Source organism: Haemaphysalis longicornis, unplaced genomic scaffold (genome assembly GCF_048455015.1).
Source record: "Haemaphysalis longicornis isolate Haplotype H1 unplaced genomic scaffold, Haemaphysalis longicornis Haplotype H1 scaffold_5, whole genome shotgun sequence".
Taxonomy (NCBI): domain Eukaryota; kingdom Metazoa; phylum Arthropoda; class Arachnida; order Ixodida; family Ixodidae; genus Haemaphysalis; species Haemaphysalis longicornis.
This window is the reverse complement of record NW_027526385.1, coordinates 177,007,654-177,034,507: the sequence shown is the minus strand read 5'-3', so window position 1 is coordinate 177,034,507 and position 26,854 is coordinate 177,007,654. Positions and strand designations below refer to the sequence as shown.

General features: G+C 44.5%; 1 protein-coding gene across 1 annotated transcript in view; it reads left to right on the top strand.

The window, feature by feature from the left end:
* Nucleotides 1-21,649, top strand: part of LOC144138836 (uncharacterized) — a 50,584-nt gene extending 28,935 nt beyond the window's left edge. The window contains exons 9-14 of the mRNA XM_077671326.1: nucleotides 2,266-2,347; nucleotides 5,425-5,592; nucleotides 14,845-14,919; nucleotides 16,257-16,365; nucleotides 18,784-18,825; nucleotides 20,814-21,649. Coding sequence (XP_077527452.1) covers nucleotides 2,266-2,347; nucleotides 5,425-5,592; nucleotides 14,845-14,919; nucleotides 16,257-16,365; nucleotides 18,784-18,825; nucleotides 20,814-21,016 — 679 coding nt within the window. The 3' untranslated portion in view covers nucleotides 21,017-21,649. The remainder of the gene's footprint in view (nucleotides 1-2,265; nucleotides 2,348-5,424; nucleotides 5,593-14,844; nucleotides 14,920-16,256; nucleotides 16,366-18,783; nucleotides 18,826-20,813) is intronic.
* The last annotated feature ends 5,205 nt before the right edge of the window (nucleotides 21,650-26,854 follow it).

Genomic DNA, 26,854 nt, shown 5'->3' with positions numbered 1-26,854 from the left:
TCAAACTCAGCGTGTTTGGCTCGCGCTCGGAAGCCCAGGTGAAAAGCAGGCGAGAGCATTGATCTTTACGCCTACATGATCCATTGTGCTTTTAATAGAACCACCCGTGACCTCGGGAAGTGGCGCGCAACAAAACATGGATTAACGGCCATCTGTCAACGGCAGGGAAATCTTTCTTCGCAAGCACATTTTACAGAACGCGTTTTTAAGTGCATGGCATTGTGCACGCTTATTTCCGTAAGGGAGGGCATACCCTTACCCAACCTTTAACTGGGAAGCCCGTGCAAAAATCTGTTATAACAGAGCCGTATGATCCTGGTGTTACAGTTGACTCTCGATAATTCAAAGTCACTCGATTGGGATTTTGCTGGTCCCGGTAATGTTACATGCAATCTAATGGAAGAAGTTTCACAACAATTCCAAGATCGAACCCATTACATCGACTAATTGTAAGCTATACTGAATAAAAGGCATCAAGGAGACCATCCTTTTGCGATAAAATTTGAAAATTTCAAGAGCGAAAAGTGTGATGTTTTGTACTGTTGTCAGTGGCATTGCAAATGAGGCACTGCAAACTTGATAAAAGCAGCATGCCAGTTGAGGCTTGTGCCTGCATATTATGCAGCTCTCTCTTTTGAGGTCATTAACTGTCTTTTTTGGGCAGGGTGCCTTATTAGCAGTTTGTGTGGTGCACACCTCAAGCTTCGATTTTAGATAAGTCTGAACCGTCATAGCAACCCGTGTCATATGTTCAGCTTGGTGACGAAATCAAGAAGGGAGACATGTTGCGGACTAATAACAATGCTGTTCTTGTGCTTTTTGCTTAATTAGAATTTCGGTTAATTCTATGTGTTTTTCAGTCCCCGTGGACTTCGTGTTTGCAGGAGTTAGCAGTAGTACTTGAGGTTTTAGTAGTGCCACTTTGAATGGCTTGTAAGGCTGATAAGGTAATGTAATACTGTGAGCACGCACATTCACCTTGCTTAGTTCAGCTCACCGAGTGGTTGTCACGAATTTTCGAGGGTGGGCATGATAAACCTTAATTGCAAGCAGCCTGGACATATTACCACATTGTACACACAGCTTTTTCTTTTGTAGCTATGATAAATATTGCTGATTTGATCTCTACTGTACCTGACATCAAGCACGTCAAGACAATGCCAAAGAGTGCCAAGGCAGGACCATGCTATCTCTGAATAGTGTAGGTTAAGTGCACTGGTAGTGAAAGCTTTACAAAGTTATAAGACAAAATGCAAGCTTGGTTTGTTAAAGAGAATCCGTTGTCTCTATAACAGTGATGCGAATTTCATTGCATTTTAATGCCGTTGCCCGCTGCCGACCAAAACTACCGCCAAAAAATACGGCGATTGTAGTGGGGCCTTTGCAGCTTTGTTTTATCGCACCACTTGACTGCAAAGATGCAGTTAATGAAGTAATAACTGTGTACTTGCCCATATTACTGGCCCATATTACGTTAGCACGAAATATGCAAGTTTCAATGTATACCTTGGGTGTCAATGTATACCTTGGGTGTATTTTTGGGTGTTTTTTTTTTTTCCTTGCTAACAAAAGTTGCCTTCATGGCTGGAATGGAGCTGATGTAAGTTAGCAGAAGCTATTTCCTTGAAATTGAACTGGACCCGCCGTGGTGGCTCGGTGGCTAAAGCGTTGCGCTGCTGAGCACGAGGTTGCGGGTTCGATTCCCAGCTGCGGTGGCCGCTTTTCTGGTGGAGGCGAAAAGCAAAAACGCCCATGTGTACGAGATTTCGGCGCACGTGAAAGATCCCCAGGTGGTCGAAATTAGTCCGGAGCCCTCCACTACAGCACGTCTCATTGCCTGCGTTGCGTCGGCGCGTTAAACCTGCATGAAAAATCAAAATGAAATTGAACTAAATTGTATTCTGTCTTCATGGCCCCTTGAAGTGAAGTTCTTACTGTGCAGGCACACAGAACCAGTTCTGGGGCGGTATTCTCGTAACTGTCCCTTTTGAAAACGTCTCTTTTGCGTCCCTTTCATTGTGACGCACTTCCGGTGAAGAAGTGGACGTTGGCAGCAAGGAGGAAGTTTGGCAGTAGGTTTGCCGCACTTGCGTTACGTCACTTCCGGTTGTTTGCTTTTAGCCAATCAGGGCTTGCCAAAAGGGACACTTTTGAAAGGGACGCAAAAGGGACAAAACTCGAGAATACCGCCCCTGGTGGCATTTAGAGTTGTTGAACTTGTGACGTGTTTTAGCGCACAGCACGAGTGTCTCAATCCTGGCGCAGGAGCCTGGTCACCGGCCACTTCACGGCATTCAGCGCGTACGAGCTCTTCGTCGTCTCGGACCACAGTGTCCAAGCTACCCTGGTGAGACTTGTGCTCATATTCGGGCAAACCACACCTTCTGTTTTGTTTATTTTTGTGTTGTCACCAGCGTCTGACCGAGCCCAGCTGTTTTATCTAAGTTAGAAGTGAAGCGCAGGTTTATATCTTTCTTTTGTATGCCGCACAGGCTATCTTGTTTGACAGCTGTCGCAGTGTGCCTGTCTGGAGGAATTTGAATAGCTGTTTGGGCACACGAAAACTTCACGGGTGGCAGCACTTGACAAAGTGTACAGGATGGAGGGAGAGCTTGTTGCCGTCACTTGCGGAGGAAAGTGTCAGCAATTAATGGAGTCATGTGTGACTGAAAAAATTTGCCATGTTTCGAATGAGGAGAGTTGTTTTAATGCACGGCATTATTTTCCGAGTACCCCCACTGCCAGGACCGCGTAACGCCCTGCATGTGCACAAGAACGGATATTGGTTGAATGGAAAATTTTGAAAAACGAAGAAATACAAAGGGTGGGAAACAAAAATTTTACAAAAATGAAACAACAAAATCAAAAGTATGCATCTTATACATCTCCTCCAAAAAGCGAAGGCAAAAAAAAAAGCCTGTAAAAGAACGACAGAAACGCAAATAAAAATATTGTGAAAAATCGCAAAAAATTCATTATTGGCAGGGTTAATTAAGGCACCTAATAGCTGTGATAGTGTAAATTTACACTGTTGGCAAAAATAAACGAGGTAAAACTCTAAACCATTAGGACAAACCAACATATTTGGCTAGTCCTGATGAAATCTGGCAATAAAAGATCACAATGAACACAGGCAGTGTAATAATGCTGTGCATTAGTTTGCAACTTTGAATTTCTGCCGCGTTTTTTTTCTTCTTTTTTAAATTTTACTATAAGTAGAGCATTGCAGTGTATGTTACAGGTTATTTCAGATGCTAGAGTTGTCAGGGCTTTGTAACGAATCAGCCATGAAGATGCCTCAAGCTGAGCTCTGTCGGGTTCATAATGTGTTCGTGGGACAAAGGGAACCTCTTTCTACTGGGCTATCATGCCGATGTGGCTAAAGATTCAGTTGGAAAAAAAAAGAGATAATTGAAGGTTTTAGATCCAAAAGAGCAGTGCAAAAAGAAAAGACAGAGGCAGCTAAGGTGGTGAGGACTGCACTGAACTTAACTGATGTTATTTTGAATGAAACAGAATACATACATGAGCCATTCAACCAAGGACTCTCATCTGTGCATGCATAGAGATGCCAGTTCTTTTTCTGAGAGTATGATAGAAGCCATGCTGACGCACATTTCCTAAGAGTTAAAATTTAATGATAGATTGATGGAGCATAGATTAACGATAGGTTAACAGTGTGTTAACGATAGGTCGAAGGAGCACACAAACAATGTGGAAGGTGCCCGGGAAAAAAAAGGTGAAGAGGGCTTTTTACAGAAGGCTTCCGGTTTGAGTTGCAAAGACCATTCGCCAGACTTAGGAAGGGCTTCCGATTTTAGAAAATGCAAAACTCTGACACGAGAAATCGTAAAATCGGAACATATTTCAACCCTTGGGGATGCATGTGTCAGCATAGCTTCTATAAGGCTCTCGGAAAAACAACTGGCATTTCTATGTACGTGCAGATGAGAGCCTCTGGTTTGACAGCTCATGCACATCTTGTGTTTCATTCACAATAAAACCATTTGGAAGTTCAGCATAGTCCTTGTTGTCTTATCTCTGTCCTTTTCTTTTTTCTGCGCTGCATTTTTGGGTCATGCATGAACACACCCAGTTTTCCATGTTAATGGAAAGTCTAGGCAGCTGCAATAGACATTCTGCACTTTGTACAGTAATGAGGTTCAGTTTACAGACAATGGGAGCGGTGTCTAAACCTAGCTGTCGCAACGTCGGTCAAGACCCGCGCACTACGCAGGCACAGCCTGTTGTATAACACACATGTGACTATCACCCACACTTTTGCGATGCTGGCCTTTTTAGGCTGCCGGCCAACGCATCTTTAGCAGAAACAGCACACTCGCATAACCAGTGGTAACACTGTTCCACAGGCAGAGTTGTTGTGCCAGTGCTAGTCTCGTGCTTATAGCTTTTTTTTTAACTTCTCGACAACATACATTGAGGCAGATGCAAATTGGTTTCAGAGATAGCGTGGTGCACAGCACTGTTCCCATAAGCAACGTATTTCCCCTGGCATGGGTTTATGGAAACAGGAGGTAGTCGCGAAGAAGCAAGTGATAGTGGCATGCATGCAATACTGATTGGCCATGACTGCACTATGTGTGGGTCTCAACAGCAGGCACTGCTCTACCAGATGGCGCAGCAGTTAGTTTTGGTTGCCACTCCCATGGTCCGTAAACCTAGGCTTGTGGCTGGACGTGCATTTCACATTTGGCTGCCGTCTCTCATCATGCCAGAAACTCAGTTTGCTGCTCTGTTATGCTACTAATCCAGCAGATGCATTTGCCATAGATGCATGGGAGAAAAAAATGTTTGGCAAACAGAACAAAGTGGCTAGAGGTCATTGTACTATCAAAACCTAACCTGCTGTCGTGTCTGATGTTATCAGGCTCTTAAGAGCTTGTCTTTTCTTTTTAAACATATATTATTAAGTTCACAACAGTTGGTTTTAAAAGTGGCATTTTGTTTTGTTTCAAGATTGCTGCTTAAGCAGGGCTGAAAATTTAGCCTGCACGCACTTGACTACCAAAGTGTACAGATTGCAGAATGTTTTACTGAGCTATCTGTTTGAAGTGGCCAAGAATTACATTCACTTACTACCTACCCCCTGTAACAGTCATTGCTGCAGTGATAATTATGTAGTAGTGGGCCTTCTCTCGATTACCAGTGTTGGACTCATCACGGACTTGGCATTTGTTTTTCACATGTATTTCTATGGCGTGGAGAAGCCTTGTGCTACCCGCAAATTCTCTGTGACGAGTCCAAGACTGTGAACTGAAGAGCACAGCTAAGACTACCAGAGAGAGTGGCAACTTTTCCTTCCCCTTTAAGTTTGAATTCAGAGTTTTTGAAACAGGCCCACAGTGCATTAGTGTATAGCAACTGAGCGAGGCTGGCACCAGCGCCAACAAGTATGGTTCCCAGTTCCAGCTGCTGAGCGTGTCGACAGGCCACGTGCGCTGGCAGATGCAGTACGACGGGACGGCGGCCCACGTGGCCCACCTGGTGCCGGCCATCTCCCGCTACGTGGACGGCCTGGTGGTCCGGGCCACCAGCGCCCTCGACGCCAGCCGCAAGGACTACGACCTCTGGGTGAGCAGCCCCAGGCCCTTCAGTGGGTCACCCCACAGAGCTTTTTAATAATGTATATCAGAGGGAAATGTGGCACCAGTGGGGTTATTCGATTTGCAGCCTTGACCTCACCATGGACTCCCCGAAAAGCAGTCCGCATTCGTTTTTCACATACAACCCTACGGGGCCGGGAATCCTTGAACCACCTACGGACTATCTACAGTGAATCCGAGACTAAATCGAATAGCCCCAGTGTCTAGGTGAGCTGCACTTCAGCGAGCATGCTGTCATGTACCGGGCAGGAGCGTTCCACTGGTCCTTGGCTTAGCTCGCATACGGGCTCGAAAGTTGCCTGTGGCTGCAAAAACGACATCATTATGTTACGCGGCGGCGGAACATAGATGAGATGGACCATGGGTACATGAGGTGATGATTTCGTGGCAGGCTACGATAGCACGAATGAGCACCAGGGCTATGCCACAGAAAGAACGTTGATCATCGTCTGCCGTCTGGATTTCATGGCATAGAGTGCCACTGCCCACTTTTGCATTGTCCTGTAACGGTACTATTGCAAAAGATTAAAGTTGTTTATTTATTAGAAAAATGTATCTACTGAAGATTTATTACAGCGGAGCTGTTTAGCAAATTGTAATTCTTCGTGTCGATAGCATAAAATACAAATAAATTGCCAAGCGCACGCACGTGAGCGTGGGCCATGCAGCAACCACCTGGCAGTTAAAAAAAAACCAAGAAAATGTGGAGCGCTCGTGTGTGTGGGCCTCATGACGACCGCCCAGCGTACCCTGCGCACATTCGTGAAGTCAAGCATACCCACTTAGGGAGGTTGGCCAAGATTGGCCAAAAAAAAAAAAAAAAAACTCGAGTGTTTGCTGTTATCGTGGCAACGCTTGCTCAGAACGAGAAAGACAGGTCATAGCGTACGCCCCTCCAAGGTGACATCCAATGGTTACCACTTCCAAAAAAATGAAAGAAGCTCACACTTATAGCAGCAATGATTGGAGCAAAGGTCGTTGCGGCAGTGAAGAAGAAGCAAATCGGCTGCAATCGTGGGCTTAAGGAGGAACGTTGCAAGTAAAACGACTTTTTATTTATTGACCAAATTGAATCAAATTGGGAGCATTTATGTAACCAGAGATTCTAACAACAAAACTGAAATCAGTTTGAAGATACCGTCTATACGTTTTAAGTTAGAAGACTAATTACCTGAAACTTGCATTCAGCATAATTAACTAACTAGGCAAGAAATCAACAAGATTTTTACGTCAGTGGGATCAGAATTGTCTATTCTCTGCAAGGAAGCTATTAGATTATTGCATTATATCCTTTATGCATAACGAAAGAACAAAAAAAGTTTCACCTTCCTTTCGAAATCAGAAATAGTTTAATGTCAAAAAGAAAGGGAAACTTCTGTCTTTCTTTTTGGATACCTAAAGCAAATAAAGCAATAATCTAATAGCTTCCTTGCACAGAATAGACATTTCTGATCGCACTGACTAAAAACCTTGTGGAGTGTGTATGAGATTTCGGCGCACGCTAAAGATCCCCAGGTGGTCAAAATTAATCCGGAGCCCTCCACTACGGCGCGCCTCATCGCCTGCGTTGCGTCGGCGCGTTAAACCCTACAATCAATCAATCAAGAATCTTCTGGAGTTCTTGCCTAATTAGTTAATTAATCTTGGATCAGCTTTGTGAAGGTAATTAGTCCTGTAACTCAAAAAGTATAGAAGATATTTTTAACCTGATTTAAGTTTTTTTATCAGGTTAGTTAACTGCATAAATTCTCCTAATTTGACTAAATTTCGTTCATAAATAACAAAAACAGACTTACTTGCCACGTCCCCCTTTAAAGGAGCCATGAAGAAAAAATACAACTTTGTTTAATTTGAAAGAACTAGGATTCAGTATCTCACTCAGCTCCATTACAGCCACAAAAGATGTTTTTTTAACGAAAAAAAGCAAGACGTATTTAAAAACTTGCAAATTTTGCGCCACATTGACATGTTATGAACAAGAATGACTTCATACGGGCCAACAATAAAACATAATTTTCAGTGCGTTAAATGCACGTTAGCATTCAAATGATGTGGTCAAATGGAACTAGAGGCCCCATTACAGACGTCCAGTCATGTGTGATCGCGACAGGTCAGTTAGGCGGCCGCCAATCGCACAAACAAGGTTCCGTGACGTCATAGAAAAGTTGCGGGAAATTGGCTAGGGGGTCGCGACTGCTTCACACGTTTTCTTTAATACAGTCGAATCCCGCTACAACGAAATTGACGGGACGTGCGAAAAATTTCGTTGAAGCGAAAATTCGTTGAGGCGAAATCTGCCCCAACACACCACGGAAAGGCCAGAAAAATAGCCCCGTGCGTTTCCGCAACATTGGCAGCATAATACAATGTTTAGAAAAAGGAGTGATGCGCAATAACTCATGTTTATTCGGGTAACAAACATACCAGTGGTTATCCGTTTTTTCACCACCCAAAGAACGCGTTACGGAGGGGGGTGAAGATATGCAGGCGCAAAACGTATCGCTGTACAACAAGGCGTGTCCACCGAGCTGATTACTTGCAGATAGCTGCTAGGCCGTGGGAAGGCCCCCTCTCGCTTGTGGCAGGAGCAGTGCCGTTATCTTATCCTCTGACAGGGCACGGCAGCTACTGACCTTGGCAGGCAAGACGCGCGCGCTTGCATTTAACATGACCGCGCACTCGCGACTAAGATAGGATGACTAGGCTTCAAGACCAAACGCGCAAACATGATTTTCGCTCTTGGCTATGAAGAATGGTAGAAGGAAAACGGCAAGGACAGCTGCTCACAACGCATACATGACGGCACCGCGCCAGCAGCGGAGCACATTCATGCAATTTCAACTGGATACGGATTGGCTGTAGCCGCTGTAGCTCTGGGGCTCTGCCTTGGTAGAGTGAACTAGAATACTTGGGTAGTGGAAAAAGCGGCCGCCGCCGGGTGAGGCACTTCGTGTCAACCCCGCGCGGTGGCGCTCGCGTGCCCCGCCCGAGCACTTTTTCGCCTCGGGTAGCGGCGGGTAGGCGTGCGTTGGGGCATTCTCCGAGGGGCTACAGTTCTTTTTTCGTGTAAAAACCGTTGATAAATATTATCTCTATGGTTGATAATGCTAATAATGTACCAGGGTTTTTATGGGAAAGGTAGCTACGTCGTGTATTTACTGTTTGCTCATTTCTTCATCCCATTTAGCCAACCGAGCAGACCGCGCCGTGCTTTAGCGATCGAGCTCGTTATCATGCCGATATTTTTTTCTTCGTTGTTTGATGATTTCGCTATCATATTGTGTCAACTGAGGAAAGAGTGGCGTGCTTTAGGCTGGCCAGCATACGTCACTTCTGATTTTTTTCTTTATTTTCTTGCTGATTTTTCTATCAAGGTCTGCATACCGAGCACAAACTGAGTCGTGCGTACGCAAACGTTTCCCGGTTTCTTTTTTTCAAATTTGACCCATGCAGCACACATGACAGATGTCTTAAAACTTCAGTTAAGTCAACGAAAAGAGCGCAAATACAGGATTCACAACAGCAATTCTCAGAAAAGCACCAAGTCACACGGCATAATTTTATTGCGTGATCATTTTATTTATTAAATAAACATAATTTTATTGCGCATGCGTGTGCGCGCGCGTGTGTGCGTCCGTGCGTGCATGCGTGCGTGTATGTGTGTTCGCGCGTGCGCGCGTGTGTATGTGCGTGTGTGCACGCGTGTGTGTGCGTGTGTGTGTGTTCGCACGTGCGTGCGTGTACGTGCGTGGCTGCGTGTGTGTGTGTGTGTGCAAGTGTGCCTGCACACACACACACACACACACACACACACACACACACACACACACACACACACACACACACACACACACACACACACACACACACAAATTTAAATAAGCCTGAGCCCGCCAGACTTTCTAAATTAACAGCCCGCGTCCGACAGAGTATGAGCCCGAAAAAAATCGCCCTTTTCAACCTAGAGCGAGTATATATACAGATATATCCCATTAAATTTTCTTAAACTTGGACCGAGCTTTGTACAACACACACACACACACACACACACACACACACACATATATATATATATATATATATATAAGTAAAGAGTCGGATACACAGCAAGAACAATAACAATGTTTACTTACGTAGCGGCAACGGGACTTGCCTTCATCAGAGTAAATTTAGTTACATGATTTTCTATATATATATATCTATATATATATATATATATATATATATATATATATATATATATATATATATATATATATATATATATATATATATATATATATAGAAAATAAGGGTTGGCAGTCAAGAAAACCTCGGAAAGCAAAGGGGAGGTTGTGATGGGTCATAGAAACAGATGAAGAATTTTTTGAGTCAGAAAGAAAGTGGTGAAAAAATGCCCGCCGGGTGGGATCCGAACCCACGACCTCCAGAATACCAGTCTGGTGCGCACCACATTCTTCCCCTCGGGGAAATGTGGGGAAATTTTTTTGTTGAAGCCCGAGCCTGGCCCGGGCCCGAGAAAATGCGTGCTACCTGGCCCGGGCCCTTGCAGTGCACTAATTCACGCAACACACACGATACGTTTTAAAAACTTCACTCAAGTCTGCGAAAAGCATCAACATTCGCAACCGTACGTAGTTCTAAGAAAAGCACCACATGGCACACTTTATCGCGCGATCATTTTAAAAGTGCACAGTTCATTGGAACGCTGGTTAACCATTAACATAAAATAATTAGCGCTTTAAAATTGCACAAGTTCATTAAATTTACTGCCCACGTCTTGCAGACGTAAGATAATTATGAACAGTTAAGAACTCAACAAATAAAAGCAGGGTAAAACATATCGCAAATATAAAATATTTCTAGCCATCACATAAATTTATGCGGAGTGCAGTCCCACCCCACAATACTGCATAATCCTTTCAAACTGCATGTGTCATGGCCCTTCTGCAATTAGAGACCGTCGCACGCATAACACCCTGTCCGTATTACCAATAAATGACAGAATCAAGAACACTTAAGGATCAGTGCAGTGCCTGAAAGGCTCCTCTTGTAATTACACACAAAAAAGACCATGTGCAGCGGTTAAAAAACGTCAAAACACAGCGTGAATCGCCGAACAGCAGCATAGCGGCACGTCGATCAACGCGCGCCGCTTCGGGATCTCCTCGGGCGGGGCACACCAGCGCCACGCGCGGCGGTTAACACGTTTGGCTTCAAGGGCGCCGTGGGGAGCAGCCGCCGCTTTTTCCACTACCCAAGTATTCTAGTTCACTCTAGCCTTGGCGAAGCGGGCCTGCGCCTCGTGTAAAGACGGCCAGCCACATCGTTATCACCATCAAGCAATGGCGTGCGCCTATGAGTTATTTTGTTTTGTTTTGGGTGGCGGTGTGGTTGCAACGCGCATTTTCGGTGAAACTAAGCGTCCTGAATGTATAAAAAGTTACAGACAGCTGGCGCTATGCTTATTTTATTGTAAAATAATTGTTCAAACCCAGCCCAAATCATCGAAAATTTCGTTGAAGCGAAAGCAAGCCTGACAAATGGTTCGTTGTGGCGAGGACTTTGTTGCATTGACTTCTATGGCTAGCTGACGGGGAATTGGAAATATTTCGTTGAAGCGGAAATTTCGTTGAAGTGGCGTTCGTTGTAGCGGGGTTCGACTGTATCTCCGTTATTCGTTCGAAGATTGCGATGATATTGGTATCATTGTTATCGGGACTAAGCAGTCTTTCTAATAAACCCAACTTGTATTTTGTCTTCATGGCTCCTGCATTTTTTCTTTCTCTGGGATTATTTGAAAGCTTGCTGCAAGACGAACAAGAAAAAGAAGGTAACTTTTTTTGGTTGATTCTGTCTTCAGGAGCCGAAAGAAGCCATGTGGCTAGCCAGGCCAAGTAAGAGGGGTACGTCCCCAGATGCTATGGAGGCACTCACGACAGCACGTGATTGCAGTGACAGATTTACATCTAGTGCATATTCTACTATCAACCTATATGGGTTTTCCCTTTGCGTAAGTTTGAATTGTGGATCAGCAAAATTGCTTGTCCAGGACGAAAAGACATGGTCTATTTAAAGGGACAGTGAAGTGAATTTGCCAAGCTTCTGTTTTTGTTTGCATTGCTGCAATTTGCATAGGCTGGCTCAACTGAACCCACTTTTTATCGTTTATCCGGTTGAAAAAGCAGTATTTGATTACAAAGCCTGAGAGGAGAAAACCTGCCATGCGCGGTTTGCAGTGGCTGCACCACCTGACAGCAGTGGTGTCAGTTAAAGGTGCTATGTGATTGGACGATGTCCAAGATTAGCATTGTTTCGGTTCTGTGAAACAACATCCTTGGCATCTGGCGTTATCATTGGCTGGGCATTCTCGATATCTCACTAATCAGCATACCGCGCTTGTGCCATGTTGTCGGCTCTAAAATGCGTCAGACAAGCTTGCCATCATGGCTAGGAATCGTAACGATCACTAGCCAAGGTGCACGCGGTAGATGAACGCTGTCCGCGTTACAGGAGACACTCAAATGCAACGCACTTTTATCTTCGAGCTTGCCTGTATCGTAAGAGGCATGTTCACACCAGGCCAAGGGTCGGGTGATTCGGGACTGCGCCCGCAAGCACTCGGTGCTTATGGCAACTCCTTGCCAACGAGAATCCGCCTGCGTGTCAGTGAGAGTCTGCACGCGTTGTGCGAATTCACTCGTGGAGCAATGAACGTTACAGTGCAAAAATGGTGAATTCAGCATAGAAAACACTTCCCTAAACAAAGAAATCAAATTAAAAAAAAAAGAACATGCACCTTCGGGGTTTTGAATTACAAAACAATGCACCTAATGCTCCAGCCCACTCATTTATAAGCCAGCGCTGTCACAAACAGAACTATAAAGTATATACTGTATAGCGTGTTTACATTTTTTAGTTTTAGCATTCCAAGCAGCTTAGATAACTTATTTCTTGAATAACGCCTGTGCAGTAAGCATCCCTCAAATTCCCCACAAATATCTTATCTCTAGCGACTGCATTCCTTAGGCAGGAAAGCGATTGCAAATGTGTGGTCGTGCTGTTGGCCACTGTGCTACTAGTTCATCCAGCGCAAAAATGCTGCCCGCGCCTTGGTTTTATGCTCTAAATAAAAGTTTCAGGTGATTTTAATTTCACTGACTGTTTTCCCGCCTTCAAATGGCCTTGGATTTTTCTAAGAGCATTCCAGTCAGCGAAGTGTTACATGTGTACTTGTGCGGAGCGACTTGGACTCAGAGCTTCATACAGTCTTCAGAATAATAAACTAAAGGCACATTCTTCCATTCACAAACATGTCGTGGCTTAGTTTCAACTGGGCAAACGAATTGCAATGACCCGCCGGCAGCCGGCCGACTAAACGCTGAAATGACTTATTCTGTCGGAGGGTCGATGAGCCGTGCAGTAGCCCAGTCAAGCCAAGCCATCTTGTTTTGGTGTCATACGAAACTTCATAGAAATCGGCAAGGAGAATGCAGAGAGGAGGACAGCATTTTTTAATTGATTGTTCCGCTGAATAAAGTCGCGTAAACGCAGCGAGAGTGGTCGAAACATGGCCTAGAGACTCTAGACTACAATTTGCGCTAGTAATCCCGCAATGTTTACAAACCACTTCAGTGTTCCTTTAACAGGGCTGAAGTGGGGAAGAAGGGGAAGGCTGATGAAATTGGAGTGAATAGGAGAGAACAGATCATGGTGACTTGGTTGCCGTTTTTAATGGTGTACCCCTTGAACCAGCCTTTGTGCACGGAACAACATAAGGGAGTCCCACATATTTGTCTTATCGCGTATTTATTTTTAACGTTGTAGGTGTTCTGCGAAATCTGTACAAGCCATTCTGTACCGAAACCTGTACATATGTACAAAGTGAGGTGCATGCTTACTCCATCTGCAGGAAACTTTGTGGCAGCCTATAAAACTTGTACTGTAACAGTTGCCATTGCTCTCGCGTAATTAGAGTCATAGCTGAGTAGTTGTGACTGCTGCGTGGGAAATGTTGGGGCAGCAGAGTTGGATTTGTGATGAATTCAGACACCTGTGCTGAAAATGTTCCCTCCTGTAACATCTAAGCACCATGACCATTTCGAACACGCCACGTGCGACAGCTGTACAAGTGGAGTGGCTAGAATGCAATTGCTAGGTTGCAATTACCCACCCCCCTGTGTGGTACCTACAGGTTGTTGCGAGCCCACTGCCAAACATTTTGGCACGGCTGTTAGATGTAAACAGCTCATCTGGAGTATCACGTACTCTGAGAGGCAGTAGCTGTCATGTGTGCGAGTCCATCTTTCTTTTCTTTTGATTGTTTTCATTACTTTTTTTTTTTTCATTTTGACTATTCGTGATATTTGTACATCCTCAGTGTAGGTGTTGTACAGGTGTTTTTACCATGTAACTATTGGTAAAATGTGCTGTTGGGCTAGTTGGTGCATGCCGCTTAAAAAAACGTGACGCAAAAATGAAGAATGATGAGACAAGTACGCTTCTGTCTCAGCACGAAGCACACGCATCTGTCTTATCGCTCTTCATTTTTGTGTCGCGTTTTTTAGCGCTCTTTTTCTTCAAGCGACGTTTTTTTTTTTTTTGCTTTCTCAGACTGCGTAACTTGGCAGGAATGGTATGATTTTACTTTTGTGTGATGTGTTTTTCTCAAGTGTGTGAACTCGAACTGTTCTGCGTAAATTGCGGAGGCACCCTGTGATTTATAATTCTTGTTTTATCCATTCCTTTCTTTGTTTTTTCACGGTGTACTTATCTTTGTAGGTCCACCTTTTCATAGCACAACTCTATTGATGTGTAATGTAAACTGCGTGACTGCTGACGTTGTAATGTGGGGTTGGAACTTCTTCAAGCTGCTAAATGCAGCTTTCTCCCTCGTGTAATCACGTTCCTATTAACATGAAATGAAATGTCTACGTCTGAATGTCTACGTCTGTTTACACGAGTGTTCTTCCACACGGACGCAGTTGCTGGTCAGCGCCAAATCCCTTCCTGTCTCATTTCTGTATCAGCCATTGTTTACTTGGGTACATCAGGCTGCAAAAGAGAAGCAACAAACCGTAAGGTGTCGTGCCTGTAGCAGTGGCAATTAGCACAATTCCTCATCAGTGTATGTTTAAGTACACACAGTTTTACAATGTTAGCGTGAGCTTTACCGTTCGCGACGAAAGCGAGTTGGTTTCCTGTGTCGTCCGACTTGCAGACAAAGAAGCTGGCTGAACCAAAGTATGCCCGGTACCTGGAGAAGTTCCACGGGATTCATGACTACGACCCCAAGGTACTCACTATTCACATATGCTGTCTTCCCTTATGGCTTGGCAGCTGCATTGAAGTTACTGCACAAAATAACAAGAAAGATGACCTAATTAATAGCAGGGCACTTCTGCAGGGAGTCCAAGGTTTGCAGTTTACTTGTCAATAATGTGCTATAAATACTTCTGCAACTGCATAGTCCAAAACATTAAAAATGCTGAATTGTGTGATATTTAAATAGATACGTATATATACTTTAAATGCATATTCATTGGGAAAGACCTCTTTTTGCTCCAGTGTAGAATGATGAGCTGCACTGTGCACTTCTGTGTTACGGAAGGAACGGCAGTGACGCTATCGTGGTGCTGGGCAAATTGTTTCTATTTCACAACAGGCCTAAACCAACTGTCATATGTCAGCCATGCATTTTGGCAAATAAAGGACAGTACTTTTGCGACTTGCCCCGAGTTGGTAGCACTGTGCAATTGCTGTAGCAATGCAACTGCAAGTAAGGGTCTTTAAAGAGGCCATGCAGACAAAACACAAGTTTGGTTCATTCGAAAGATTGCCTCATTAGAATCACACTGACACCCCTTTTAACACACACTTTGCTCAAATAATCTACGTAATTAGGAATAAAAGGGAATAGCCATGCAACCCACTAGCTCATTTCCTGTAACAGAACTTATGATGTCATATGTGCCCAGCTGTGCGATTGACTCAGGTCGGCTAAAGCAAACAGTGAAAGTTACGAAAATACACATAAGCATAGAAGCACCTATGCGCACTGCTATCAGTACTGGGTGGACTATGCTTGTTTTCGCTGCACAGCAGTTCGCCACTTTGGAGTTGTCTCACACGACACTGGCCGATTGGCATAAATGGCGTTGTCTTACATGATCCTGTTTGTCGAGGATACCCCATGTTTCGCAAAATGATTACTTTCTACAATAACAAAAACAAGCCAGGAGCAAATACTGTCAAAAACAAAGCAATGGTGGAAAACGGTCCGTGGATGTTAAGGCCCCGAGTATCGCAGCACCATCTATGAGGACTGACAAAAAGCAAGGCTGCAGGGCTGAATGACGCAGTGGAAGTTCGTTTGAATATGCGCACTTATGGCTTCATGGCAGACATCACGAAAACACATGATTTGGCGGGAGAGTCAAAGTTTTAACCGAAATTAATTTCTCAGTGAATATGGCATCATTTGCTGCCAGACAAGTGCTGGGGGCACTGTAAAACACGAAATCTTTCAAATAAAACAAACGTGTTTTGTCTGTATGGCCCCTTTAAGGAGGAATGTTTCGCCCTGACCGAGTGGAGACATCCGTCGTGTCCCCCCCCCCGCCCCCTTTTCAGAGGCACAAGCTGACGCTGAACACCCAGGAGGAGCAGTACTTCATCGTGGACTTCACCAACAAGACGGTGGACATCCTGGCTCGTCTCACTGTGCAGCAGCTCTGCTTAGGTGAGGCCCTCCCCAATCACCTACCGTATTTTCACGCATATAACCCGCACCAAAAATGCGAAAATTTCAGTGGCAAAGTAGCGGTGCGGATAATACGCGAGGTTTTTTCTTTGGTGCAGCTTCACGGCAGTGCACGTTGTGCCGTGAAGCTCCTACGCAGTAACCCTGACCATGCCTTCCACGGCAGCGATTGCGAAAAACACACAAGGACAAGGAAGAAAAAACAAGGACGACCGCACGCTTACAACTGAATTTTATTAATGAATTGTCACTTTCGCCTCGCAGTCCGTGTATTCTACTTGCTCAATATTCACTTTTTCTGTCTACACAGTATGTGGTGTGTTGCTTGAGCAGTAGCTTTGATGCAGCCTTTCCTGTATCAAATGTGCGGGCAATATGCAAGGATTTTTTTCTCTTTTCCAGCAGGCTGAAAGTGGGGGTGCGGATTATATGCAGCGGGCTATATGCGCGAAAATATGGTAATCACCCTCACTTTGTTTTGGACTGGGCAATGATTAGTGTTGCTTGTAGGCATGCCAACCTTGCAGGGTTCATTGGGAAGCCCTCACTTTTCCAGGGAGATCCCCCATCCCCCGCAACATGCTCCTTTATTTCTTTTTGACGCATATGTGAGCATGCCTGGATGGATTCCCCAGAAGTGAGATTCTGTTCACCTGTGGGTACAAGCCCACCGCCGCTTGTACACACCCATCGCCACCTAATAGTTCGATTTGAACACTCCTCCTGTTCTTTCAAACAGCAGTGAAGGGATTACGGTGTTTGGGCTGAGTATTCCAGGGGTGCAACCGCAATTTTCAGCGCAAACGACCCGAGTTCGAGCCCCAGCTGAGCAGAGTTTTAGCAAGACCCGTGATATATTTTTTTTTTAACCGTCAAATGTTCCCTCAGCTCAATTCAACACATTCTTTTTGTTAGTTTGGGCGGTTTGGTATCATTTAGGTTAGCTTAAGAGCAGACACTGGTCTTGAGGACATTTCTGTTATTTTTTAACCTGTGTGCTTTGAGGTTTACAGATGAAGTGTACGCTAACACCCTAAGAACGAATATGCAGCCAGCTTTCGTCTATGTGGTGTAAGTTCAGAGTTGTGCAACATGTTATGTCATTCAGTTTTGGGCAATTTTTTCATTGTCTACCTATGAAATACTGGAATGCTTTTTATCCCTTTGTGCTTTAGAAGGACCAGGGATTGCAACTATACCACAGCAGTAATTTTAGCATTGTTTATTTAATTGCAACTTAATAAATTTCAGCTCCTAAATTGCCAATGTTTTCATAAAACGAACTGCATAAAAAATTGTGCCACCAAAAAGAATTCTATATTTTTTAGGTTTCATTGCATTGTTCAGTTCATAAGCTTTCGAATGCAGCAAAAGTTATATAAATCTGACCAGTACATCCCAAGATATTGTACCTGACAGTTCACCTCGTGAAAAAAGAAAAATTGGTCCTGAGAAAACAAATCACGTAGTTTGGAAACATATGTGAAAATGGCCATTTAGGCAACTTCAAGGGGCGAAAATTTTGTGAGTACTTTTAGGACAGCTAATATGTTTTGCAGGTACATTCTTTGGTACCTGTAGACTGAAAATACAGTTAGTACATAAAATTGATTTTTTTTTTGGCAAATTTTCGGTCGTCAAGACCAGTGTCCCTACTCAAGGCCGGGTGCGGCATATCAAAGCATTTAATTGATGTTCTGAATCTCACTGGAAGTTCTTGGTTTGTTATAGGAATATTGCGTCCCTGAAATCTAACTCGTGGCGTGATGGGCTGCTTGGGGTACTGAATAAAAGGCCTTGGGACCTTCAAGGCAAACACGCGTATGGGTGCAAGTGCAGAGATGAGCCTTGCGAAAGTATGCTTGCGTGCCATCGGACAGTTTCCATTGGCAAGTTTCTACGCATTTATTTGTAGGCCAGAGCTGGAACTTCTATATTAGTAAATCACCCTGTGTATAGGACACAGACCCTTTGCTTTGGACACTGGCGATGCTTTGGCTTCGTAAACATACAAACGTTATCAGCTACATGTTTGGTAAATGCCATTAATGCAGGACAAAACAACATGAGAGCAGTGAAGCTAAGCCAGCACCTTTGCATTACGCCGCCTCAGGCATTAATGTATCAGCAGCAGCTACTGTAGTTCACTGTATTCAAGTTCATAGGAATTAAGTTTGACTGTAACACAAGATATGTCTTTCGTTTTTTTGTCCACAAGGACTCTCCTGCCCTCGGGCTAGCTGTGAAGTTCTTTCTGAGGCAGGCAGGTGGACACGATAGTCTGATTGACAAGCTTTTTCCCAACACTTTGCCATTTAGAATGTCTGGAGGGAGCATTGCTGTCCGAGTGTCTGGGCAGCTGGACAGTTGGCATAATCGAGTCCTCTTTTGTTTCAGGTGGCACGTGCACACCGGACATCTTCTCGCACAAGGAGAACGGTGGGTGACTGTCTCTTGGTTCTGCTTTGTTCTGGTGTGCCAAGGGAAAAAGGTTTAGTGGCCCAGCAAGAAACTAGTCACGATTGCACTCTAACCTTCACGCTTGCGCAGTATTGATGAGAAGGCCAACTGCAGAAGTGTGGCCAGCTGGGCCAGTTGGTACGGATCCATGGTGATAACAGTGCAAAACTAGACGAGAGACAACAAGGGGAGGATGCGGAGAAGCACTATTTCTTTCCTCTAGTACAAGCACTAGTGTTTGTCTGTGTCCTCGCCTTGTTGTCTTTCGTCTGGTCTTGCACTGTTACCACCATGGAGCGAAGGCAAAGTTTGTTTCAGGGTGCTGCTTCAAATGGTGCAAAAAGTGAATGCTCTAGAACACTACACCCTGATCTCAAAACTTGGCTGCTTGTGTGACGAGCCGTCAGAATCTCCGAAAAGGGGGAGTACTGTCAAAAAGGGGCTCAGCTCCCCCCCGGTCTTAACGCAGTTAGACAAGTCATGGCTCCGGAACAGAAAACCAAAAATTCAAGGCCCTAGCCACTCATATGGTGATGTATTATGCAGGGAAGCTGTTTTTGTTTCGTTTGAGTTGCACGCATTCGCGACACACAAATGTGCATTCTAGATCAGCTGTGAATCTGAAAGCATGAATGTCCAGTTGAACACACTTAAGACACTGGTCGAAAGCCTTTGTAAAAGCCTTGCTGCTTGAGGTGCATGTTTCGCTCTGTGATCTGCCTTGATGCTTTTTAAAATGGTTTTGATCTGACTCCTGTGCACTGCAGCAGTGCTCATTCATGCTGCCATGTAATAGGGAGTAGACAACAAAACAGTGAATTCCACTGATGGTCTGCTTGCTTGTTTGGCTGCTTTCTTCAGCTCCCTTCATCTGCGGTGCACTGATGTGTGTGGCCATCTCCCGCTACCGCTGAATTTAAAGGTCGTGCTATGGAATGCGTCATGCTATGGAACTTTCTTGCTGCACCCTCTCCCTACCTCACTTTCGGTTTGTGTGCATTTCCCGGGATCAAGTACTTTTCTTAGAAATGCATGCGGGGATGTATACAGCGGCTAAAGGTAAACAGGTTCGCTGTAAAAAAAAAGCAAAGCACAAAGGTCAATACGATTGAGTCATTTCACGGGAACACGTTCTCGTCTGCCGAGGCTAATCATTACTTAATTCCCAGTTCTCCAATTGTTCTTTTCTTCTGTAACTTGTTACTGACAAACAAAGAGTTTTGTTGTTTCTGTAAGAGGAAGTGAATATATTCATTGGAGTGCACAGTTCAATGTTTCTTTTCCCATGCAAGAAAGCACCATGAAGTACCAAACTTGCGCCTACACTCTTCCTGCGACTCAAAAGCGCTCCTCTTTCTTATGAATGTTTAAGGTTTACAAAGCCGATCATTTACACTTCTAATTTTTTGAGGTTACAACATATTTTTGCATGCAAATATAACAGGAGAGTTTAAATATATACAGAGCTTATGTTTATGTGGTGCTGCTTGGCCACGATTACCTTGTGCCTTCAAAGCATTAAAATATAATGATGATGATGATGGCGATCACCATCATCATCAGCTATTGTGCAGAGCCCACGCACTTCTGAAACCTCTGTGAGTCGTTGCCATTTCAAAAAAACTTTCGGCACAATTGGATCAGCAAATGGTGTGTTCGTAAGCAGAGGGGTATCACTTGCTTCTTAATCAACATTTTTTAAAACTGTAGGCAACAAATAAAGACTAATTTTGATATCGTCATGATTATTTCTACTGATAACATTAGCTATGAAGGGAGCAGCATAAATACAGAATTCATCAGTAGCAAATCAGCATCAGTAGCACACAGTTTGTGTATCGACGTAAACCATGCGAGCCTAGTCATCGTAGCACTGCAGACCTAAGCATAACACACAAAGCAGGAGAAAGGGGCTCCAAGTGAGACGATGTCCTGTCTTTGTGTCTCCCCCCCTCTCCCCTGTGCAGTGGCAATGCAAGTGCTGCAGCAGCGACCAGGCAGCTACTACCTCTCGCTGGCCACATCGTCGGCAAACCGCCGCTCCAACGCCAGCGTGCCTCTGGACACCGCGGTCAAGGTGGCCCTGCTCAGCCACCAGCCTCCACCGCAGACTGCCACCGTGGCACCCGTTGAGGCCCTGCTACAAAAACACTGCTGCCACCCGCAGTAACACAAGTGCATCACTTTGATTTGTCCAAGAAGACCTCGAATCTCATGCATCGGGTGATAGCATTGCATTTCGAGAAAACTGGGGTGGGCGTTTGGATTTAGTAGAAAAAGCGCCAACAAGTAGAACAATTCATTAGAACAAGGGCAGAGTCGTGTTTCCTGTCATAAATTCAACATTTTGTGATCGCTTGTCTCGTTTGCTCGTGGTACACGTGCGGCATCAAAGCTACACAAAGTGATACATTCAGTGGGTTTGTTTGTCTCTGTTTGTCAGCCACTGGCGGGCTGGGTTTGGAAGCACTGAGCTAGTTAGTGAGTGTTCAAATTTTTTGGTGCCTTTTTGTGGGAGGGGAAAGAACCAAAGAGTTTTCTCTTTTTTGGGGAGAACAAACATAGTCAGCTTCTTGACGAATGTGCGCACATTTTTTATACCCGTTCACACATTCCTACTCTAGGGCAGCGAATAGTTTTTAGCCATTGTTTTATTGTGCAATGTAACTGCAGTGCGGTGTGCATTGTACTAGAGGTGTGGGCACTTGCTTTATGTTCGTGCAGCTGTGCAATCTGACAAACTATCTACTAGTCATGAAGCGCTAAGTGCATGGAGGAAGAGAATAAAAGTTTTTATTTCAAATGTCGGTGTCCGATATTGTGTTGGTTTTCACTTTCTCTGCCCAATGATCACGTTCTCTAATGAGGATGACATGACATTTTCCTAGACACTGTGCAAGAGTCACGTACTTTTCCACATTTTGGGATACAAGAGGGGAATGGTAGGTCCTTGTATTAAGTGTCCGGTACTCATAGTGGAATCTGTGCTTTAATTGCAGTGCACTCATTTACAGCAGAGAAATTGTACGAGGCAAAAAAAAAAAAATTCACGTTCAAGCTCGTTTGTGCTACCCGGCCTTTTCGCGAACCTCGGTCATTTTTTTTGCTGCTTCAGTTTCTGCTCGATAACTGGTGCGACTTTTACACGATACCACCGTGTTTGTTGCTGGTGCGATGTTCTGCTGGAATCGCCAACTAGCATGGTGCACAGATTCCATTTTTGATGCGAAAGCACTGGCTGCCCGAGGTTTAAAATCCTGCGGCAACATCTGCTGGAATCGGCAATTAGCATCAGTTTATTTAAAATCCTGTGGCAGCGTTGGTGTTGTAATCAAGAAACGGCAGAAAAAAAAAATACCTCGGGGCACTTAAGTCTCCTTAGTTCCTTCGAAAGCAAAAGCCCCAGCAATACTTGTTCACAACTTCTTTTCTGCTATACCTTATTTGCATCTCTCTCTTGTCTTGCAGCACTACAATGCAGACTGGCACATGCCGCAGCTTCCTCGCAATTCGTATTTTGCACAGCTGTTCTACACATGTTCCACTTGTGCAATCACATGCAGGTGTCACATTGCACACACTATTCTACAGCTTTTATATCTCCAATCTATAGTTTTTGTGAAGTGGGCAGATGAGCTCCTTGAAGCCTTCAGTATGTGGCCAATTCCCCAAGTGGGCATGTGACAAAAGAATGGAGCAACAACGACAACAACAAAAAAAAAGCAAAGCTCCTTTCATTTAACAAGCAAGGTGGTTGAAATGCAAAGCTTCCTCTGTGTGAAACCAACTGGGCGTTTGCAATTTATTTGTCTGAATTCGATTTATTTGGAATTTTGACTAGCTTAGAGCGAATCCAAACTGCTTCACCCTTGTCGGACATTTCTTCACAACGCGAGGGGCCCCGGTTCGATTCCGACCACAGGGAGCATTTTTTCTTGCTTCATCACCATCATCACGCATGCACCCTCCCGTTGTGTAAAGTTGGCTTTCCTGTAGTGTGTTACGCCACCGCCATCAGAGACACCAAGAAAGCTTTATTGATTTATTGATTGTGGGGTTTTACACACAAATGCTTCACAGGCGATGAGGTGTGCCGTAGTAGAGGGCTCCAGATTAATTTTGGGCCACCTGGGGATCTTTAACGTGTGCCGGAATCTCGAACACACGGCCGTTTTCGCTTTTTGCCTCCACCAGAAAAGCGGCCGCCGCGGCCGGGAAGAAACCTTCACCTTAGGGACATCTTTTGTTGCACTGCTGCTAACATGTGGGGGTCGTGCAGTGGTAATAACCTCGGCTACTGCTCTTTAAACCCAGGTTCAAACCCCGTGCATGCCAAGTTGTATTTTTTTTCAGGCGAAAGCCATAATTTCCCCGCTCTAGAAAACGTTCCATTGCTGCTGTTGTCACTACAGGAAACGGCAAGCAAATAAAAAATGTGATCCAAAGGGATTAGAACCCGAATCTGCACAGTAATAGCCCAATGTGATATCAACTGTGCTATCTCTTCACAATGCCAGCATGGAACAATTGTTGTTGTCGTTTGTTGCTGTTTCTCGCGGCACATTCCCACTTGGAGGATTGGTCAGGAATATACACTTCTACAACTTTTACAATTCCAATTCATAGTTTTGTGACAATGGTGAGGTGGGCACATTGCCTCTCAAAGCTCCCGATTTCTGGCCAATCTCCAAGTGAAGATGTGCCCAGAAAAAAGGAACTACAACAAAAACAATAAAAAAGATACAGCAATATTGGCAGGGCACTGGGCTGCTACTTTGGAGACCCTTGTGGAAAATAAATGTGGAACAGGCGGGTTACACGAGCGAAAGCAGGGGGCATTGGCACGATCAATGAAAGAAGAAGATCGGCCGCACTCGCGTGCTCACTCAGTGTTTCATGACCACGACGAGAACCGGACGTCTGGGTCCTGCTTTTCCTGCTTGATCCACATAACCTTTGCTCAAATCCTATTGGATCATGCGTTTATTTTTTTACTCTTTAGAGCGTTGGCAACTTTCTTGACCAAACAACAACCTTTACAGCTTTTGCCTTAAAAAGTTGCATGTATACTGTACCAAAGTACCACAAATTTGTGACATGATGCAATGCAATAGTGGTTTATCTTGTTTCAAACATACATATTTTTCACTAGTGCACCTAGCACACAGGCATTGACTTGCCCGGTAAATCTCCGGTTCCCGCAGAGAAATGTCAACACTGCCCTGAAGAAATTCAGTTCATCATACTGTCCTGTACCTTGAGTCTGCTTGGCAGCCCTCTCCTGTCACGTCACAGCTGAAGCTTGTTGAGGGCCTTGTTGCTAGAAACTTTCACTTTGCTTGCACTCGTTTGAGTCATTCCACGGCAACTGTCTCTCGGATGCTGTGCTTGACCATTTTCACTAGAAATTTTAAAGAATGGCTTTCCCACTGATCTTATTTCGAACATTTTTCGCGATGAAAATCTTTGTATGAGCACAATTTCAGCACTGATGAAGAGTGGGAAACTAGGTACGTCGAAATTCCTGTAAAGTTTATTATGCAACACTGCACACGTGTTTTATGCATTTTATATATCGTTTTGATCTCTGGTATGTCATTGCGATAGTGCAGTTTCGTGCCTTAGACGTATTTCTTAGAATCAAAGGAAATCGCGACAGATGCACCAACATTGGCTTGTTTTATTTTTGACAGATACTTTTTGCTTTTGATTATTGCCATTCGTTTCATTTCGTCTTGGAGATCTACTAATATTTGGATTTTTTTTTTGTTTGTTTGGAACTGATGAACTGTATCCTTTTTTAGATGCGACTGCATCTCATTCATTCGCCTTGTCCCTCCATACGGCGTTGTTGTTGCCCGTCCACACCCCTCCCCCATTCTCCTCGCCGCGGCAGCTGCGCTCTCCGCCGCTCACCCCCTCTCCTCTCCGATAGCGAACACTCTCTCGCGAGGGGCATTGGCTTGGCTTGGCTTGGATTGGATTAAAGTGGATTGTGTTGCGTCATACCCACGGCAGGGGGTTCACGGCACATTTCACGCGATGGGAGAATCAACCCTACGGAAACAACAACGGAACCCCCTATGCGTGGCATCTACACAGGGGTTCCCGCGAGGGGAGGTGGGAGAAATTTTTTTTAAATTCCTTAGGACACTTAGGTCTGCTTGCATGCTTTGAACACAAAATCCTGGCGACGCTTAGCAACTTCTTTGCTGCAACATCATAGCTGCATTGCTTTCTTCATTTTCGCTTTTGTTTAATTTAAGCATGAATCACTTCATTCGCCTTCTTTTCTGCTACATCGTGTCATCTGATCACTTTCGTTTCTTCATCTTACGGGGTGAATTAATAAGTCGACAAGCAGACTGGCACAAGCCACAGCGTCCCTGGAATCGGGTTTCTGTGCGGAAGGCATGTATCCTTTCTACTCACGTGCCATCACGATTAGCTGTGACGTGGCGTGCACTTCTCTGCAACTTCTATGTCTCCAATACATAGCTTGTGAATTTTGTGAAGCAAACACGTTAGCCCCTCAAAGATACCGGTTCCTGCCAAAGCCCAAGTGAGTATGCGCCACAAAGAAAGGCACACTAACAACAACCACTTCGTTCCACCGCTGGCTGGCTAAGTGTGGAGGTAGCACAGTTGGTAGAGCACTGAGCTGCTACTGTGCAGACCTACGTTGAAATACCATAGGATTACACGTTTTTTTTTTATTTATTCTCTTTACAACAACAGCCATTTTTTTTACCAGACAACTTTGACAACGGCGCTTTCTCGCAGAATGGAGCACTTATGGCTTTCGCCTTTAAAAAAATCGCAATTTGGCTTGTAACCAGCTGCGAGTTCCAGAACACAGATGGGGTTCACGTAAAACTAGAAGACCACACCATGCCCGGCCAGTGGCATTTTACTCGGGCAAGGCACGCATATTTGTTTTCCATTTCATCTGCCAGAACACCTCCCCCATAGCTGAGTCGCTATGCTTCTGCTGCATCTAACTGTATACCTGTTTGCTTCTTGACCGGCCCTCAAAGTTGCGTCTGCAATGAATAAAACCGTAGATAAATCATAGATGGGCTTCTCATCCATCTGCGTTGTGCAAAAACGTACATGTACATCCAAAGCAACATGCACGGTTGCCGCAGCTGTCGCCAAATCTTTTATCTCCAGCATCAACAAAAGCTACAGCATATATCGAGTGATAAATTAGAGCATTGGGTAGCAGGCAGCAGCCATCGACACCACCTGGAAGCAGTGTTTCCAGAAAGAATTACAACGAAGCGTTGCTGAAGCCCCTTAGAAAAAGAAACAAATGTTGGAAACCACCGCATTGTCGCACTTAGACACAAAATTTAGATGTTGAACTTGTTTTCCACATGTTCAATGCCCAGCAGTCGACACATGCCTGTTGGGTTTTTGAAACCTTGTTTTCTGGTTGCCTTCTCCCTTTGTTCAGCAGCACTAAATAAACAAGTCATTACCTGTGTTTTTCATTCTTGTTCCTTGACTCGCTCGTACTGAATTAGCTGTGCAGGCGTGTGCGCTGTCCTCAATGCATGCTAGTCTCTCTGCAACAAGTCTTCGATCTTGACAACATGCATCTGCCATTGCTTCTGCCATAAATGCATCCTATTAGTGGGAATAATGGTCGGCAACAAATAAGGGTCAAAGAGGGTTCTACAGAGGCCCATCTAGTCGGGATGAAACATTAGGGCAAAAAGTCGAACACCGACCAAATAAAACTTCTAGAACATTAAAATCTAGAACATACAGAAGACATCTTGGCTGCACTGCGGAAGCCGTGTTCACAATGGGGGCAAAGAATAGTTCGTGCACGCTTGCGTATTCTTTGGTATGACACAAGCACTGTTTCCCATAGGGGAGGGTTTCGCCATTTTGATTCAGCGTGTGAATTGTTTGTATTTTCGCGGTCTCTAAATAATAGAGTCTGTTGCATAACAGAAGAGATTTCTAAATAATCGTGAACTACAGTAGTTTCCTATTT